Source organism: Emydura macquarii, unplaced genomic scaffold, assembly GCF_026122565.2.
Source record: "Emydura macquarii macquarii isolate MOO-44397 ecotype Brisbane River unplaced genomic scaffold, CSIRO-AGI_Emac_v2 contig_1146, whole genome shotgun sequence".
NCBI lineage: Eukaryota > Metazoa > Chordata > Testudines > Chelidae > Emydura > Emydura macquarii.
In genome coordinates, this window is record NW_027131283.1 from 21,747,701 (window position 1) to 21,766,706 (window position 19,006).

At 41.4% G+C, this 19,006-nt stretch overlaps 2 protein-coding genes across 2 annotated transcripts in view; one reads left to right on the forward strand and one right to left on the reverse strand.

Moving 5' to 3' along the window:
* The window catches only part of AKAP7 (A-kinase anchoring protein 7), a 125,295-nt gene that overhangs the window by 46,330 nt on the left and 59,959 nt on the right, over positions 1–19,006 (forward strand). Inside the window, 1 exon segment of the mRNA XM_067546745.1 lies at positions 6,937–7,049. Within this exon segment, the coding sequence (XP_067402846.1) occupies positions 6,937–7,049 (113 nt within the window).
* Positions 15,942–18,430, reverse strand: MSH5 (mutS homolog 5). The gene has a single exon (XM_067546797.1). The coding sequence runs from the start codon at positions 18,420–18,422 to the stop codon at positions 15,942–15,944; it is 2,481 nt and encodes an 826-aa protein (XP_067402898.1). The 5' UTR covers positions 18,423–18,430.

The window sequence follows — 19,006 nt, forward strand, 5'->3', positions numbered from 1 at the left end:
CAATCCTGAGGCAGGGAATTAGCCAATCAGGAGGCAGTCTGTGAGGCTCTGGCCCTGAGGCAGGGCAGAGCAACTACTCAGTCTATAGCTCCCAGTCCTTGGGCAAGGCAATGAGTCTGTGGCCCCTGGCCCTCGAGCAGGGCCAGGCATCAAACAGTCTAAGAGTCGCTGCAGTCTAGGAGGCTCAGGCCTTGTGGACTAAGGTGGGGTGACTGTTATCCCAGGGGTGGGGTGGGGTGGGCAGCAGGGATCAGGGAACCCAGGTCCACTCTACTCCACTGGGTCCCAGCCCAGTGCCCTAACAGCAGCAGAGGGGTCTGCCACTGGGTCAGCAGGGATCCTACTGCAACACACTGACTCTAGCACTGGCAGCAAGAACCAGAGTAAAATCTGGTTTCCCTGGGCCACTTCCTACCATAGTCTGGGGTGGGGCTCCATCATCCAAGTGTCCTCTGTCTCATAAGGGTATTTGGCCACCAACAAGCTCAGCAGCTCCTTTCCAGCCATGGTCTCCTCCAGGATCAGGGCAGCACCCATTTCAGTAGTAGGACCAGAGACCTGCAGCAAGCAGGACACATCTGTCTCCTTCTCTGGCTCACTCTCCACTGAACTGGAGGACCTGCCTTTTATACTTCCTGTCCCACCTCTCAACTTCCAGTGTGTGGGGTGGGCCTGGCCTGGCTCTTCCCACCTAGGCAAGAAAGTGGCCCCTCCCCCCTCTGGCTCAGAGGGAGGCCACACCACCTCACTATAGGCCCTTTGTGCTAGGGTCTGTACATGCAAATAGTAAGCAACAGCCCCTGCCTTGAAGAATTTACAGTCTAGATAGTCAAGATGAACGCAGGGTGGGAGAGAAAATAGAGAGGAGAAATGACTTGCCAAAGTTATGCAGCAGGTCAGCAGCTGAGCTAACAATAGAACCCCACTCTCCTGAGTCCTATACCCTACTCACTGGACCACACTGCCTCTTGGCAAGTCAATGAATGTACGTAAAATACAAAAAACAATCTTTGTGTACTGCTCAAAAACAGGGCCTAGTGCTGCACTGCCTTACACACTGTGCAGCCCCACTGAAGTCAGGACAGAATGTGATGCCCCTAGTGCAGTTTTCACAAATTTCATATTTGGGCCAAGCTCCTACTCAGGGAAAACTAGGGGAAGATCCTCAGCTGGAGCCAACTGCCCCCTTATGAAGTCAATAGGAGTTGTGCCAGTAAGTAGCACAAGAATTGGCCCTTAAAGCTTTTCAAGTTCCTTACCTATAGCAGCAGGACACTGCCTGAACAGCTCCTTCTCACCAACCACCATTTCCACTAAATGATACCTGGCAAAATATGTTGAAGAGCTTTCAAAAGGTACAAGGTCTACAAATTACATATTCTTCTTCGAGTGCTTGCTCATGTCCATTCTGATTTAGGTGTGTGCGCATGCCACATGCGCCGATGCTGGAAATTTTTCCCCTAGTCGTACCTGTAGGGCCAGCTCTAGCGACCTCTGCAGCAGCACACATATGCGCTTGTATATGTGGTGCTACTGGCCCCCCTTCCTCTCAGTTTCTTCTTACTGCCCGTGATGGTGCTGGAACAACTCTCTTGCAAGTCTCTGTTTTCCTCATGGCTTTTGTTGTTTTATCTAGTATATAGTTGTTAATATATATTTTATTTATATTATATTATATTTATTATATTATACAATTATTATAATATATAATATTAATATATATTAACTATATTATATAGTTATTAGTATTTAGAAGTTAGATTTTTAGTTAGTGAGTTTACCCAGGGTTGGGGTATGGCCCTGGTCCCCAGGATTTAAACCCTGCGCTTCATGCAAGAAGCCTATACCACTGAGAGACTTGCACCAAAGCTGTTTGAAGTGCTTGGGGGAAACTCATGTCTCTGAAAAGTGTAAGATCTGTAAGGGCTTTCGCCCATGAACTAAGAAGGATTGGGATATTAGGCTTAAGGCCCGTCTGATGGAGTCAGCTCTCCGACCGGCCACGGAACCAAGATCGGATTTGGGGCCGAGCACTGCAGCATTGACCAGGAGCACCCCTGCAGTGTCGGAGTTGGCCCGGCACCATTCGACATCCCTGGTGCCGAAGAACTACTCCAAGAAAGTGCACTCCGTGAGAGAACACTCGCCGACCCTGAAGCCGGTTAAGAAAAGTTAGGGGAAACCAGAATCAACCCCGAGAGGGTCTCTGCCTGTATGGGCGTCAATCCCAGCACTCATGCTGCTACTGACTCCAGGGAGGGGCAGAGGCCCAACCCGCCTGTTGGTCCTTTCCACACCAAGGCGTTCCAGGCGACAAAGGACCTATATTAGCCATGCTGGGGCCACCTACTATGCAAGAGAGCAGGCCGTCACACCAAGTAGCAGACACCCCGGCCAGGGGTCCATCAAAGGGGAAGTCAGCATTAGCACAGCCGCAGTGCCCCCCATCAACTGGTCATTGCTCGCCAGTCCCACAGCGGTCACCGGATTTTTGGCACCGATCCCTGGAACGGCACTGAGAGAGGTTGGGTTTGCATCCCTGGTCACTGGACATTAGGCGCCAATCCCTGTTAAGGTACATCTGGTAGCAATATCGGCTTTTCATCCACCAATACAGGTGTTTTGATTGGTGTTTTCCCACGAGATGGCAGCTAGATTCCTTAAAGGACTGGAAAGGCTCTCCCTCCGATCCGGGAGCTGCTTCCCCAGTGGGACTTAAACTTTGTCTTATCCTGGCTTGCTGTTCTGACTTTCGAACTGCTGGCCACCCACTCCCTCATGCACCTGTCCTGGAAGGTGGCCTTTCTAGTAGCAATTACCTCTGCATGAAGAGTATCTGAGATTAAGGTCTTGACCTCGGAGCCTCTATATACAATGTTCTTGAAGGACAAGGTCCAGCTTCGCCCTCCCCCTCGTTTTTATGGAAGGTTGTTTTCCACTTTCATGCTAACCAGGACATCTTCCTGCCGGTATTCTGCCTGAAGCCTCACAGCTCTTAACGAAGAGAGGCACCCTCACTCTTTTGATGTAAGGAGGGCCCTAGCCTTCTACATTGATAGGACTGGACTGTTTTGCCGCACCACGCAACTCTTTCTAGTGATTGCTGACCGGATGAAGGGCAGGCCAGTCTCATCCCAGCAAATATCTTCCTGGATTACAGCTTGCATTCGAGCCTGCTATGAGCAAGTGGGAGTCATGCCTCCAGCGTCCTTGTCAGCTGATTCCACAAGGGCCCAGATGTCTTCAGCGGCCTTCCTGGTGCATGTGCCTATTCAGGATATATGTAGAGCTGCTACATGGTCGTCCATACATACCTTTACATCCCACTATGTCATCACGCAGCAAGCTCGGGATGATGCTGATTTTGGCAAAGCAGTACTGTAATCCTCATGGCCATGAACTGCCCACCTCCAGAGGCACAGCTGGTAAGTCACCTAAATCAGAATGGACATGAGCAAGCACTCGAAGAAGAAAGAACAGTTACTTACCTAGTAACTGTTGTTCTTCTAGATATGTTGCTCATGTCCATTCCACAACCCACCCTCCATCCCCTCTGTCGGAGTTCTGACAAGAAGGAACTGAGAGGGAGAGGGCCAGCAGCACCATAGATATGAGCGCATACGTGTGCCGCTGCAGAAGGTGCTAGAGCCGGCCCTACAGGTACCATTAGGGGAAAAATTTCCGGCACTGGTGCATATGGCGCACACACACACACCGAAATCAGAATGGAGATGAGCAACACATCTCAAAGAACAACAGTTACGAGGTAAGTAACTGTTCTTTTTAAGAGGTACACTTTTTGAAGTGGTATTAAAAAAAATCAGAGTGCATTGACTCATGTTCAACCTCCTATAATTTCTTTTAATTTTATATGTGTAAGATACATAAACCTTATAGAATCTCAGATCCTTTAATAAAGAGACATTACTGTTCCTAGCTTTGCCTTCTTAAAAATTGAAACTAGATTATGAACACATTTCCAAGATAACAGAACGGTGGAGGAAAAGTCACATACATAATAATCTTTCACTTAGGATTTTCTAAGGAAAAATGAGCTTAGGAATTTCTAATGCAAGCTGGAAAATGGAAATAGCTATTTGTGTTACAGTTTATGGCTTAATGTCAAATTCACCACATGAATCACTGTATTGATCTAGTTATTCCATTTTTGAGTTCTTCGACATGTAATTATTTTGAGCAACGTTCTTCATAATTAGGCTTGAAATGTGATATAGGAAAACTTATTAATGGATGCAGCTGCATCTAATATAAGTGATCCAAATGACATGGGGTAATTTTAGCATTATGAAAATAAAGCACAAATACTTAAGAGAATGTCAAATTGCATGAAAGATAGGTTTTCCAGTAACTTAAAAGCTGCCCCAAAAATGAGCATTAGGAAGTAATTTAAAAAGAGGGCAAAAATAACCTTGAGTTTTGGAGATTATATTTTAACATAGCAAAGCATCAGTCACTGTAAGACTGATAAGGGCAAACTTGAAAATTATTTGTTAGCCTGAGGGCATGACAATCTTGATTTATGAACTGAAATGAAAGGCACTCATTTAGCACTGCACATGGGGGATTGTGCACCTAGTAATCCTATCACTGGCTTACTACTCTTTCCCAAATCAAATGCATACCCCTTATTCAAGTCCCTCCACAAAATGTCTTCCTACCTTTGGGCTCTTGTGTTATTTTACACTCTTTTTCTTCATCACATCTTCTACCTGGCTGCCCCCCTTTGTGTCCTTCTCTCACATGCCTCCATTACTGCTTTCACGCTGCCTCCTACACTTGGAACTCCCTTTCTGACCCCATCTGCCATGCCTCCCCCCACACCTTTAAATGTCTTCTCCAAACCTACTGCAAGGCGATGTATAACCAATATACATTTTAAACATTAATAACAACATTTAAAAAAATAATAATAACATAACATTTTAAAAAATCACTTTGAAAACTAAGTAAGTTCTTTGTTATATTCAAGACTCATGCGTTAGCCTCCCATGTGCTCTCATAATCTCACAGTCCTTTTCCTCTTTTGTTCCTTGAGTCATTATCTCCTGTGTGTTCTCATCTTCATTTTAAATTGTAATAGCTTTGAGGCAGGGGATCTTGCTTTATTTGTTCTGTAAAGGACGACACACACAGTGGGGGGGTCTATCTATAAGTAACAAAGAATAAGAATAAAATACAGAGCCCCACCTCTGTTGTATTGGTTACAGCAGTTGTGAACCATTGGGGCACAGAGCTTTTCCTTCCTCTGACACTTGGAAACACCCCCCTGCAGTGGGCAGTCTGTAGGGTGATACAGTTACACACATACACTTAATCTAGGAATCTTGAAACTGCTATCTCCTCTCACTAAAATGATACATTTTTGTCCATCGTGGACAGTACATTGTTTTTAAAATAAAAACTGATGAGTGTGCTTTCCAAAACATCCTCTCCTCTAAAGTTAGAAATGTTGTAACAGAGATGTACAAGAAAAAGGTTGAGCATGGTTGGCAGAGAACAAAGAGACATGGGCCGTGGCTGCCCTAAAGGCATTTACAATCTAGAGCCCCAGTTCTTCCACCTATACTCACGTTGAGTAGCACCATACTCCACGAATAGTCAGTCCTATTGAAATCAATGGGACTGCAGTCAGATCCGTACAGGCAGACCCCTATGCTGGCAACAGAGCTCAAATAACCTCTCCTCCCCCACGAACCCATGTGTGGATGTTCTCATTCAGGAATATAATTACCTTAATTTGCTGTAACTTAATACTCATTCTGCAAAAATACAAAACTTTAACCTGTAAAAACTTATAAAAACAGATTAGTCAGGAAAAAAGTTTTAGTTTTAATTTTCTAAGGTATAAATTTCAGAGAGTATTTTAAAAAGAAATTTATGACCAATGAGGAAATCTAAGGTCACTTTACTCCTAAGTGAGAGCATCCATGTGAGAGATTTAATATGCTTTAACTTATGCTCCTTGATTTCACACGTTTAGTTTATTCACCTTAACTTTCTTGAGTGCCCCACTGTAGACATACCCTAGTATACACAGTTCTACACACTCTGTGTAGTGTTCAAAGTAGCTAACTCTAGATAGTATCTGATCTCATGAGGTGCAAGATCATTATGGTAGATGTCATTAGTCTCAATTTTAGTTGTGGTGATTTGACTTCCAGTAAGTTGAATATTTATATTGTTCTAAGTAAATGGGCTGAGAGAGAGTAAGAGAGGTCAATGTAGAGGCTTTTTCTGCCATTGGATGTAAGCAAATAGCCACAAAAGAAAAAGAAAAGTTCTAGTCTTTTCAGTCAGTTGAATTGCCCATTCTACTTTATATCAGAAAGGCAACAAACAGAAGTTTCCCTTTTGTTTATTTTTTAACTAACTATGGAGCACTGGTGAAGTACATCTCATTTGATCTGTTCTCAATCTATGCCCTTCACACTGAGGCCAAATTTGAGGATTATTAAGCAAAACTCCCTTGGTCTGAAATAGGAGTTTCACTGAAGTAAAGACCATGGAATTTGACACAGATTAGTTTTCCTGGGTCTAGTGAATTTCATTATCCATAACAATTCTTTTGTCATTTGCAGCTGCTTCAACCATTGCAATTCTTGAACAATTTAAATGTAAAGGTACTATTGTGGTAGGAGGAACAGATTTTAGACTGGATATTGATTGGCTTAAATAGATTGCCAATGATTTGTTTTTAAATGAACTAATATGTTTCAGATCATCTGCAACTATCAGATTGATCTGTTCAGATATAACATGCAACTTTGAAGGGAACTAGAAAGCTGCCTTTCGCTTCTTATTGATTATCTTCATTTTTCACCTGGGATGAATGTGATTCATATTACAGTTGAAAGCACATTTTTAAGCATCCTCAGTAGTCGATATCTTAGTGCCTCTGCATATTTCCTTCTCCAGAAACCATGACGAAGATATTTCAAGAAAAGGGCATCTTGGCAGGAGAAAACAGATCTTTTAAACCCCACTTGACCTTCATGAAGCTATCAAAATCACCAAAACTACGTAAGCAGGTGAGCTCACATTTCATGTAGCATGACAACAGCCATCTAAAAAGTTTATTTTAGAGAACAAATGATAAGCACATCAGTTTTACTTTAGCCATATTCTAAGCAGCCAAGGTTCGACTTCTTTGTAACCAGGTGGACTGGTAAGACTTTAAAATACTAGTCTTTTATGAAAAAGGTTAATATGTAAAACCTTTTGTCCTCAATTGTACTACAAAATACTACTCTTGGTAGTCTGGTATGTTAACAATTATGGTCTGTTTTTTCTTGAAAAAGAATCCATAGATGACAGTTATTGTCTGGAGTATTGTTTCAGCAGTGGGTAAATAAAGATTTATGAATTATATGGAAATTAAATGTCCAGCATGTAGGATTGCTGATGCTGGAGTAAAGTGCATTTAAAAGAATATGAGCTGACAGATCATATTTTTAGGCTGCCTTTTTTGGGGTGGGAAGGTATTCTGTGTTCCTTGCAACGATGTTATCTTTTCCCAGTGGCATTCCATTTTCCACTCTATTGGGAAAACAAAAAAGGCAAGCAACTTTCTGCATCAACTACAGCACAGTAATTGATGATCAGCCATGAGGGCAAGATATTTTAATTCCATATCCTCAGCTAAAAATGTTTAATATATGCTGATGTGAACTGGTGCAGAGGAGATTCTCCAAAATATCTGCTCTTTATCTCAGTGTTTGATAGTGTAAATGAGGTATTCATTTTTTCATTGCAAGTTATTTATGTAACCCTTCTGCCAATCGGAGTTGGCAGCAAGAAGGGCTGGGTTCAATACCTAGGTGTTCCTTTCAACAGTACAACATAAAACTGGCTTGAGCCCTCACCCAGTAGCCTGGGACAATTACATACCATCCCTTGGGCGTTTCTAGAGGTGATACTTCCCCTCTTGGAAGCACAGAGACAGAGACTATGTCTAAAAGAGACTTTTAGTAAAAAGGGAAAAGTAACCCAGCATTAAGTCGCCGCAAGCAGGATTCACATGCATAAAACCATGAACAAGACACTGACCCCAGAGTATGCTGACAGTTTCCTTTTGCTTTAGGCTCTTAAGTCCAGCAACAGGAAGTTCCTTTATTGTGTCCATCCCTCCAGCACCCTACTCATAGGTGTTATCCTTAATCCGGGCAGACCCAGAGTCTAGAGGTGCAGCTGCAGAGTTCAAACTTCCATCCTGGCTGCGGGGAGGGGGAAAGAAGGCACCTTGTTCGCTCTGCTGTCTGGCAGCTACATTCCAGTTGCACTGCCAGCTGCCCACTCATTGCTCCGCAGGCTGCTCCACTACTAGTCATCCGCTAGCTGATCTGTGCACACCATTACCATCTGCTCTTACCCGCTCCTACACTATAACTTTTGTGGATCAGTCTCTTGAGGTTCTACCCAGCTCAGTGATTCTCAACAATTTCAGCTCTTAGTTAATGGGTCTCAGTGCTGAAGATGGGCAAGAGTACTGTCCTACAGCAGATGATTTCAGCTCAAGTAAGCACATCGCAAAACAAAAGACTTCTAATGGCATCTTAATTAGCTCTATCTGTGAAGCATGAAGAGAGAAGATTAGATTCAACCCAACCCCCAGCAACTGTCACAGGCATCTGAGCCCCTTTCTTACCAGCGCTACTCAGACGATTGTGACTCTCCAATCAGAACTGGCTAAGCACAGTTCTGCTGCCCTTTACTTATACAATAAGGGGAACAACATTTCGTTACCCCTGCATTTAACACTAAAGTGATTTGTAACCCAAGATCAGTCAAAGGGATCATTTGGGCAAAACAGTCCCATCATGCTGGGCACCTGAGCAGGGTGGGTGTGCTCATGCAAATACCCGGTCAGCTTGCCTATATTAATCTATATAGTGTTATTCAGAACTCTGAAATTCAGTTAGTGCTACAGATTAAAACCGTATCTCACTTTCATTCTCTTTGAACTAACCTCTCTTTTCTCTCCCTCCCCTTACATACTTCATTGTCTCTGAAACTTACCAAAAAAAACAAGGGGGGGGGGGAGGGTTCAGTAAACATGGGGTGAAATTCTGGTCTCACGGAAGTCAGTGACAAAACTCCTATTGACTTCAATTGAGCCAGGATTTCATCTGGGACATTTTGAAAGTACTAAGTAATAAATATTTGTTTTATTAGAGTTTAACTCAGTTTTCAGAACTTATTCAGTTATATAGAATCAAGTGTTATATTTTTTGTCTTTGGTTAGCTGGGGAAGCAACTGCTTCTCTGCGATGTTGACAGAAACAATATGAACTGCTTAGGTCAGCTAATTTTATAAAAAATACTTTGCACTAAAGGTGCTTAGAATATATGTATTTGAAATAACTTTTCTAATTCCAAAATGTAATCACTGTTATTTGCTGATATAGTGTAAAAAATTTAGCAGTCTTTGTCCCATCTTTTGAGGTGGTCTTGATAAGAAAAGTAGGATTTTTCATTATAGTTGTGATTGTCTTCTAAACCTGGTTAAACAATTACTCTCTATCTGAAGGTTAGCTTATAAAGGGAGTCATATACTGAGCTGTGTGAGGAGACATCTGGAAAGTCGGTTACATTTTATGTAGGATTGGAGGCATGTTAAGCATATTGTGACATCAGGGTGGCAACTTCAGCAACAGATGCTCTATCATAAATAAAGGAAATTCCAAGCAATTTGATTATAGTAATACACATATGAAACAATATAAAGGTATGGAATTCTTCTGCTACAACTTTCCCTATTAGACCATAGTTTGTTTGCATGGTCCATCTAATGAGGTCCTGATTCATCAAAACACTTAAATACATGCTTAAATACTTTGCTATATCATGGCCTAAGCCCCCAGTTTTATCTTTAAATAGAAAATGTTGTTTTTCTTTCTTCTCCCTCTCCTGTTTACCACATGAAAGAAATGGAAGTTTTAACTTAAATTGTTTTTATACTAGATTGTGGCAGAATGGCTTTGTCTCACGTGGCCATTGAACCCATACTACTTTATTTAATCTTTTTAAAACTTCTGTATAGTATCAGGACACATTGTTTGTGTGCTGGCTGATATATAAGCAAAAATGTTACCATGTTTGTCTTTCATTTTTTGGAAAAAAAGTGAAGGGATAAAATTAATTAAATGTACAGGGTTATTATATATCATTGGGGTACAGATAATGTACTGAGAAAGACTGTTATGCTGCTTGTATGCAGTTGAAATATTGATTTGTTTGAATTGTTTTTTGTTGACACTGACACTGGGTGGCAGAAAAGTCAAATTTCTAAACAAAGGTCATAGTCCATATCTGAATATCCATACCCAAATTGTGACCTCTTTTTTACTGCATATGCCAGCGGTGGCTAAACTTACTGTCCCCCTGCCACCCACCTCCCTGCTGGACAGACTCCTCTAACCTAGCCCCACCACCCTACTGCAGGGCAGAAGCTCCGGGCTCCCAACCCAGTCTGGTAGGGTGCAAGAGAATGGGGGTGCATAGGGAGCTCTGCAAGCCGTACTTTAACTGTAAAAGAGCTGCATGCGGCTCTCAAGCCACATTTTGGCCATTCCTTGCATATGCTATGCTGAATTCCAGGAGAACCAAGGAAAGCTCATAAAATCATAGAATATTAGGGATGAAATATTAGGAGGTCATTTAGTCCAACCCCCTGCTCAAAGCAAGACCAACCCCAGCTAAATCATCTCAGCCAGGGCTTTGTCAAGCTGCATCTTAAAAACCTCTAAGGATGGAGATTCCACCACCTCCCTAGGGCAACCCATTCCAGTGTTTCACCACCCTCCTAGTGAAAAAGTTTTTCCTAATGACCTCCCTCACTGCAACGTGAGACCATTGCTCCTAGTTCTGTCATCTACTACCACTGAGAAACAGCCTAGCTCCATCCTCCTTGGAACCCCCTTTCAGGTAGTTAAAGGCTGCTATTAAATCCCCCCTCATCCTTTTAACTACACTCTTATAGTTAACTATTACTTGACTTACTCACACAAAATTCCACATTAGCGTCTTTGATTATAGACGAGTCATTATTATTAATAGCGCATCAATAAAAGTACAGTGTAATAATGGTAAGAAAGAGAAAAAACATAAAAGCAAAAATGCCACACAAAGTATGGTCCACAGTAAATATTCTATCCAAGTTTTTATTCCACAGCTGTTCCCATTATTATGTTATATTATTTTAAACTAAGCTATATTTCTATGCAACTAATTTTTTCTGCCTGTATGTAGCATTTTATGTGAAACTCTTATCAACCTCTTCTTTGACATTCATAAGTAAAGTTATTCCTGTAAGCAATATATTTGTCAAAATGTTGTATAAGAAGAAGAGGAGCTTTTGACATTAGCTTGTCATGTATACATTTTAAACAAAGTATTTTATTTTGATAAACATATTACTGGAAAAATGTTCACAAACAACATTGGGAGTACCACTAACAGGTATCAAAAATGCTTACATAGAAAATTATATAATTGAATTGAGTAAAATCTTGGATTGTAAAATACTCTTTCTTTAATACAACTTTAAAGATACACCACAGTATTGTAAGGGCATAACAAACACAAAAGACAGGAAATCCAGGAAGAAACTAAAGACTTCAGGACACAAGTTCTGGCTGACATAGCATAGCACTTAGAAGTTAGACCGCTGGGTAGAGATCTTCATTGATCATCCATAATTATTTCTAATTTAGTTATTTATTTTAACGTCAAAGGCCATTAGGGTGTATGAGATATTTACTATTTTCCCAATGTGCATTATTTTACATTTATCTATATTACAATTCATGTCTCATCAGGCTGCCCAGTCCCCTAATGTGCTGATCTCCACAGTCGTTAATAACAGAACCAAATTAGTGTCATCTTGATTCATATTACTTTTCCAGAACACCGAATAATAAATATACTAGTGGCTTAGATATTAAGTGATGTGCCATAGAAAAATACTGTGGGAGATTGATATTAAATAACAGTAAACCCCATTAAATGGGATATTTCCCTGTGAAAACTCTCTCCATCCCAAGGGGCGGCATTTACTATAATTTTTTGTTTCCTATTGTTTAATCAGTTCTTTGGGCACATTTCCTCTTAGTATACTAAATAAACAAAGGTAAAGATAACACATGTTAACACAGTTAAAATAAATTTTTAGATCATGCAAACAGTATTACAAGTAACAGAGAAAAATGGATAGAGATTACGGTAGGGAGAGCAGATATATAAAAAACAGTGTAAAGTAACAGCTGATAGATCAAAAACAATTTAAAATATAATTTAACTAATATAAAAAATAAACCACCAGACTGGTAGTTGTAAACATTCAGGACAGAAGTCATTAAAATTTGGGGGCGTTCTGTCTTAAAGAAGCAGTCAATTAACCCAACCCTTCAGAATACTAATGATCTCACTAAATTTCTAAACATTACATTTTGGAAAATTTGATAAAATGTTCTCTTTCTCCATCTATTGCAAATATACCTACAGCTTCAAGGAAAAAGATAGAAATTCTTGAGGAACAAAAATTTTGAAAAGTTTTTACTTTTCCAAGGCTTTAAAATATTTAATAAAAGAAATTGAGTTCAAAATGAAGATTCTGTAACTTTACATAGGTATGAAAAGTCTTTTCAAAAGATTACCCTTAAAAAATTTAAAGTTAGAGACCAATAAAAGGTCAGACTTTTTTAATTTAATTGAATAGAACCTAATGAAGGATAAAAACATTTGCTGCTATGTTTATATTGAGTTAATCAGATGAGAGTAAATCTCTTTGGAATGTTTTTCCTCCAGTTTCTCAGGTGAGAGAAATAACATAGTTTACAACAATTGATGGAAGTGGAAGACAGTTAATCAAACATGGCCCTTTAGGTACAGTGCTACAATTTGGGGGACAAATGAGTTAATTGAAAAGTTCCCCTAAATGCTGATAGAATGCTCTCCATTCCTATATAGGACTAGAAACCCCTATGGAAGGAAATAAAATGAAATAATTTAGGTCCTGATCCTGCAATGACTTGAGCATATGCATAACCTTATGCATGATGTGTGTAAGTCTTTCCAAGATTGGGGTCTTGAACAATAAACTCCATGGGGCAGGTACCATATCTTCTATGCATTGCAGGGTGCTGGGCACACATTGCCTAAATTATATAATGAAAGAAGTTAAAGTTTTGTGGTGAGAAACAACACTCCTATTCCCAGCTCAGCTACTAACTTGCTGTGTGACTTTGGGTCAGTCACAATCTCTCAATATTTCATTTTACCAATCTATTACTTATTTACTGTGAGGCTTAACTGATAAATGCTGTAAGGTGATTTGAGATCCTTTGATGCAAGTTGCTACAGAACTGCAAATATTATTATAAAATTGAGCCCTTAAATTGTATTGCGAGCCTATGCTGAATTCCTCTGATCATTTCTACTTAATTAGGTCCTTAGTGAGTAAAACAAAATCCTATAATTAAAAACCACAGACAAGGCTATTTTAAAAGTAAAGGCACAACCCCTGATTCATTGTTGTTCTGCAGCTTGCATAGTCACTGAAACCATTCGCAAAGTGAATGCAATCAGATTGGAAGTATTTTGAACTCACTTGGCACTAATGCAAGTGACTGAATAGGGTGCAGTGCAGTAGTGAATCAGGCCCATACATGAATGAGTCTATGATTTAACTACAGTGATGACAAGTTAATTGCACAGTTGTTGCACATTGTTTTGAAGACACTACATTATAATTCCATTGGAAACAACAGTAACTGCATGTTTACAGTAGTTTATCCCTGTCATTGTTTTCTGTTAATTGTGTTAATATGTCACCGTTGTACATTTTCTTTATTTGAAACTATAGTTGTATATTTTGTAGTCTGATAGCACACTACATAATGAATTAAGGGAAAATTTACTACATTGCAACAAAATCAACCAAATCAACCAGTTCTGTCTCAACCAAAATCCTATTGATATGTAATCTGACTCGAATTAATTTTATTTGCCGTTTTCAGCTACATACACTAAACAAATTAGAAGATATTTAGCATTGAAAGTTATGAAGTTAGAACTATTTTTTTTCTTAGTGGCTGACCCATGCAAACCTTTCCTCATTTTAAGTAAAGTTAGCATATTTAGCTCCTTAAAACCACCACTCAAGAAAGTTCAGCATAAAGAAAATATTGTAGTACTGTTTATCTCTTCTGCTAGCTGTACTTTGGGCAGTAATAGCATAGTTTTGTCAATCGGTCCTAGATGTCAGATGCCTCTGCTGTTTTGTTTGGATGTGGCAGCTGAGTCAAGTTATCACACCCCAAGAAAAGTCATCACACTCAGTCCTATTTCTGCTTTACTTATCTACCTATATGCTCTGCTGCTGCTGCTTGGTGCTATGAACATTTGTTATTACATCATTAATCAAACATTGTCTTCACTAAAGATCCTTTGCACTGATGGCATGGACAAGGGGAGGAGGGAGTAGGAAAGCAAACGACTAGTCAAACCTACCTCCCAATGCTACTTCCCACATCCTCAAATTTTCATTTAAAACTGGAGAGAATTAAAAATGTTAATTTCTGCCTTAAATTCTCAATACATGCTTCAATTCCCTGGCTTTCTGTATGTTTCTAAAAGTAAGTGGAATCAAAATAATAACATGTTCGTATTCTTATTATATGAAACCTAAAGAGAGAGAGCAATTCTTGCTTCAGCAAACCAAAATACATCCCCACATGATTCTGCAAATGCACATTGATTCTGCCCTGCAACATTCCATTTATGACAGCTCTTAGCTTTTCCTGAGTGACTGTCAATTAAGATAAATTATGTGATTGCTTTACTATGTAGACAAACAACCAGTAGCAAGTAGGATGAAACCACAATTAAATTTCTGCTTGTGACTAAATAATAGGCAGTTTGAACATGGACTTCCCCAGAAGTAAAACACTATAAGATTGTTAAACCACTGCATCACCCATCCCCATTGTGAGTGCCACTTTTTTGGAGGAGACAGGTGGTGATGTAAGAAATGCCTTACAGCCCATGACATCACCCCATTTTCCCTTTTATTATCCTCACTCTCAATGCCCTTCACAATGACAAATGTTTTTTTCTGGCTTGGGAGAACAGGACACATTTCTGTGGGATCTCTTGATGCTGATCCAAAAAGTGATTAGAAGAGTCACTATAGTGTGATGCAACACACTCCCTTGCATTAGGGATTTAGCACTTTACTCTCACAATACTACCAGCCCAGAAAGAATGTTTCATGGATAAGTCCCAAATTATGAGTGTGTACACAATGTCTGCGTTGCACTTCTATAGCACCTTTCATCTGTGGATCTTAAAGCACTTTACAAACCTTTAAGCCTCAAAATGTGCTCTCAAATAGGTAGATTATTAAATTTGTAAAATGAGTAAACCAGTAAAAAAGAGGTTAAGACTTTATCACAAAGTCGCACAGATGGAAGAGAAACCAAGTGTCCCTGACTTCCAGCCCTCTTGCTCAACTACTACCACTAGATTAAAAGATCACATCTCAGACAGACAGGTAGCTACAACAGTTGTTTGAAACAGGAAAAAGGAAACAAGACATATACAATAAAATGTTTTAAAATGTAAATATGAGTTGGGAGTACTGGTCAGAGAAATTACTGACCATTGCTGAAGTTATTTCATCTCACTCGGAGAACATATATCCTTTATCGATGGGGTTTCTTCAGTTGGGTATTGGGTGTTTGCCTCTGTATACTGGATTGCATTTCTTATTTGGAGTTGAAGAAAATTCACTGAGGAGGGGATATTATTCCTGTTAATATCAAGTTATAGGGAAATTTTAAGCTCCTTCCTACCAAAAACTTTCTTGTTTGACAGCAAGTGAGGCTTATAGCCTACAGTCCATGTTTCTAGGGTTACATTTATTAGAGAATGGAGGCTGCAGAGGGCAGCACCTCCTGACTCATGAACTTCTCTAAGTCCATATGGGGGTCATCAAGGTCTAGGCAAAGGAACCTTTCCACCAGAGACTTGCATCTCTCCATCTGGCTCCCTTTGGATAGATGATCAATACGTCTGATGGGTTTTCCATTTCGGATAAGCTCTGATACCTCCACTCCTCGTGCAATCACTTTGGGTGGCATCCCTGCCAATGCAGCAATATTGGCAGCATGGCTAACAGTGGACACCCCCTCCTTGAGCTGATAAAAGAATACTAACTCATCTCCATCTTGGTGGGTCTCCATGGTCAGGTACTGCACAAGAGGGGTGTCAGGTAGGAGCTTCAGCTGCATCAAGCTGTGAAAATTAGTGGAGACAAAGACCTGTGGACATTGGGCTCCCTGGTTAAGCCAGTGCCTCAGCACAGCGGCCAGAAGGGAGAGGCCATCCACTGTGTTGGTCCCTTTGCCAAACTCATCAATAAGTACCAAGGATCTCTCAGTGGCATTGTTCACTGCTTTGGCAACCTGGTTGAGATCAATCATGAAAGTGGAGAGTCCCACAGATACTGATTCCCTGCTGTGAATTCTGGTGTAAATCCCATCAACTGCCCCAATTTCAGCCTCTGCAGCAGGGACATAGCTGCCAATTAAGGCCATGAATGTTATAAGGCCCACCATTTTTAAGTACACACTCTTCCCAGATGAGTTGGGCCCTGTAAGGATCTTTATCCGTCCATTAGCTTCACCAGCGTCCACAGGATTTGGCACAAAAGTCTTGGCACATAGCTCCATGAGTGGATGCCTGCCATGTTTGATGCGGATGCCATGGCGGTGGGTAAAGCTTGGACGGCTGTAGCTATTCTCTCGAGCCATCACTGCCAAAGCTAGCATCACATCTAGGTGTGCTGTGTACTCAATCACATTGTGAAGCACCGCAGATTTCTCCAAGATCTTTATCTGCATCTGGTGCATGATAAGTGTTTCTTGGTCTCTGATCTCACAGTGCAGGTCACCCAGAATGCTGTCTAGTTCCTTAGTCCTAGCACTTCTGTAATGCAGTTTATCCTCTGACAAGAACATGAAGTCCAGGCCTTCAATCTCAAAGTCACTCTTGTCCACCATGGTGGGCAGCCGTGGAATGGAAAGCAGGAATCCAATCAAGGGAATGTAGATGACACAACAGGAGGGAATCCGATTATCCAGGGTGTCCAATTCCTTCCGGGCCACTTCTGTAAGAAAGTCTGAGAGACCCATCAGCTTTCGTTTCTTTTCATCAATGGTGGGGTCCACATTTGGTTTGACAGTGAAGCGGTTTTCTAAGATGCTGCCTTCAAAATCTACCACTTTGCTGATGATACTGGCAATATAGTGAAGATCATTGGTGAAGACCTGTGAGATGGTCTGGAAGAGCTCGATGCTGCTGGGCAGGGAACGGCATGTATCTCTGAGGCACACCGCACTATACACTGTTTTATAGAGTGCCTGCCAGTCACTGACCTTTGTATGTGAAAGAGTCATTCTTCTCAGTATCTGAGGTACATTTTTTATGTTCTTGAGGCAGTCTTGAAGAGTCAGGACTGTTTCATGGTTCTGAGCCAACAAGAAAAACTGAATAACATCCAGCCGTTTGTTCAGCTCTGTCAGGTCCCGAGTGGGCCGCATGAACCACAGCCTCATCAGTTTCTCTCCCCACTTGCACCTGCAGCGGTTCAAAATCCCGTACAAGCTGAGTCCTTCTTTCAGCCCACTAGCCAACTTGTACACAGAAGGATGCACCTCACTTTTAAATATCTGTAGGACACAGTAAGTGTCTTGGTCCATATTCACAATATCCATCAACACAAACTTTTTAAAGGCCAAGATGGGAACTCCGATTGTGCTATCTTCCAGTTCAACTCCAATTCGCCTCCTGTCAAGGAACTTCAGCAGCCCACCTAGTGCTCGTACCATGAGTGGGCTCTCAAAGGGAATGATGGAGGACAAATAGAGGATTTTCTCTGTTGCAGTCATATGAGAGGGAATGAAGGGGAATTGCCTAGATAGGATTCTCTGTTTACTCACTTCCAGGCCAAAGTCCATATTGGGAAAGAGGACAACTTCTGGTTTGTCCACGTCGCCAGTAGCGGCACCCATATTGGTCAGGAACTTGGCAATGTTGTGATCCTGCTTGGCACTAGTCACTATACATCGGGGAAGGACTTCATCTATCACTTTCTGCAGCAGCTTGAGGTCTTCGTTATCAGGCATGTCAGGCAGGAAGTAGACTGAGCAGTCTCCTGTGTCATAATAAGTGATCCCCAGCTGCCCTGCATACCACAACACACTCATATAAATCTGAGGTTGCTCTTGCTCCTCCTCTTGTTCAGGCACAGGCAGTGGTGGTGGGGGACAATGGGTAGTCAGTGAAGCAATGGTGCTCATTCTAGCCAATTCCAGGAGTATGCTGCTGGTGAAGACGGACATTTTTGTTGGCACAGCTTGTAAATCCCTTCCCCAATAACAGCTGACCCTGATTACTAGTCCATTTTACCCACCTCCCAGCCACCACCTGATTCACTTCACTCCTCTCCCTCTCTGGGCCACCTATCCCTTTTCCAACAGCCTTCGGCTGCTTGCATCAGTCCTGCATATGTTCTCCCTACCCACACTCCAATTGCATGCAAATCATCTTTCTTCAAGGGGTAATGAGCGAGGAGATAGGTTGAACCAACAAATGAGTTGGGTGGTTGGGCTGAGAGTTTGGCTCTAGTAGACCCCCAGTAACCTTGGTTAGCATGAATAAAGATGAGGAACGGATCTCGTTTCCTGTTGTGACTGCAGTGGGCTATGGACACTATGCTGTAGAAATTAAAAGCTAGTAGAGTCAGTGCCTAACTGCCTGCTCAGACATACAGCCGCACTCCACAACCTTGTGTATGGGCATACAGAAGTGCTCGTGGAAATGCCCATTCCATGCACACAGACCCACTCCCACAGGCACATATATCAGCGCCACCCCACGCCAGCACCACTCTGAATACCACCACAGGTGATTACATCTGTCCCAC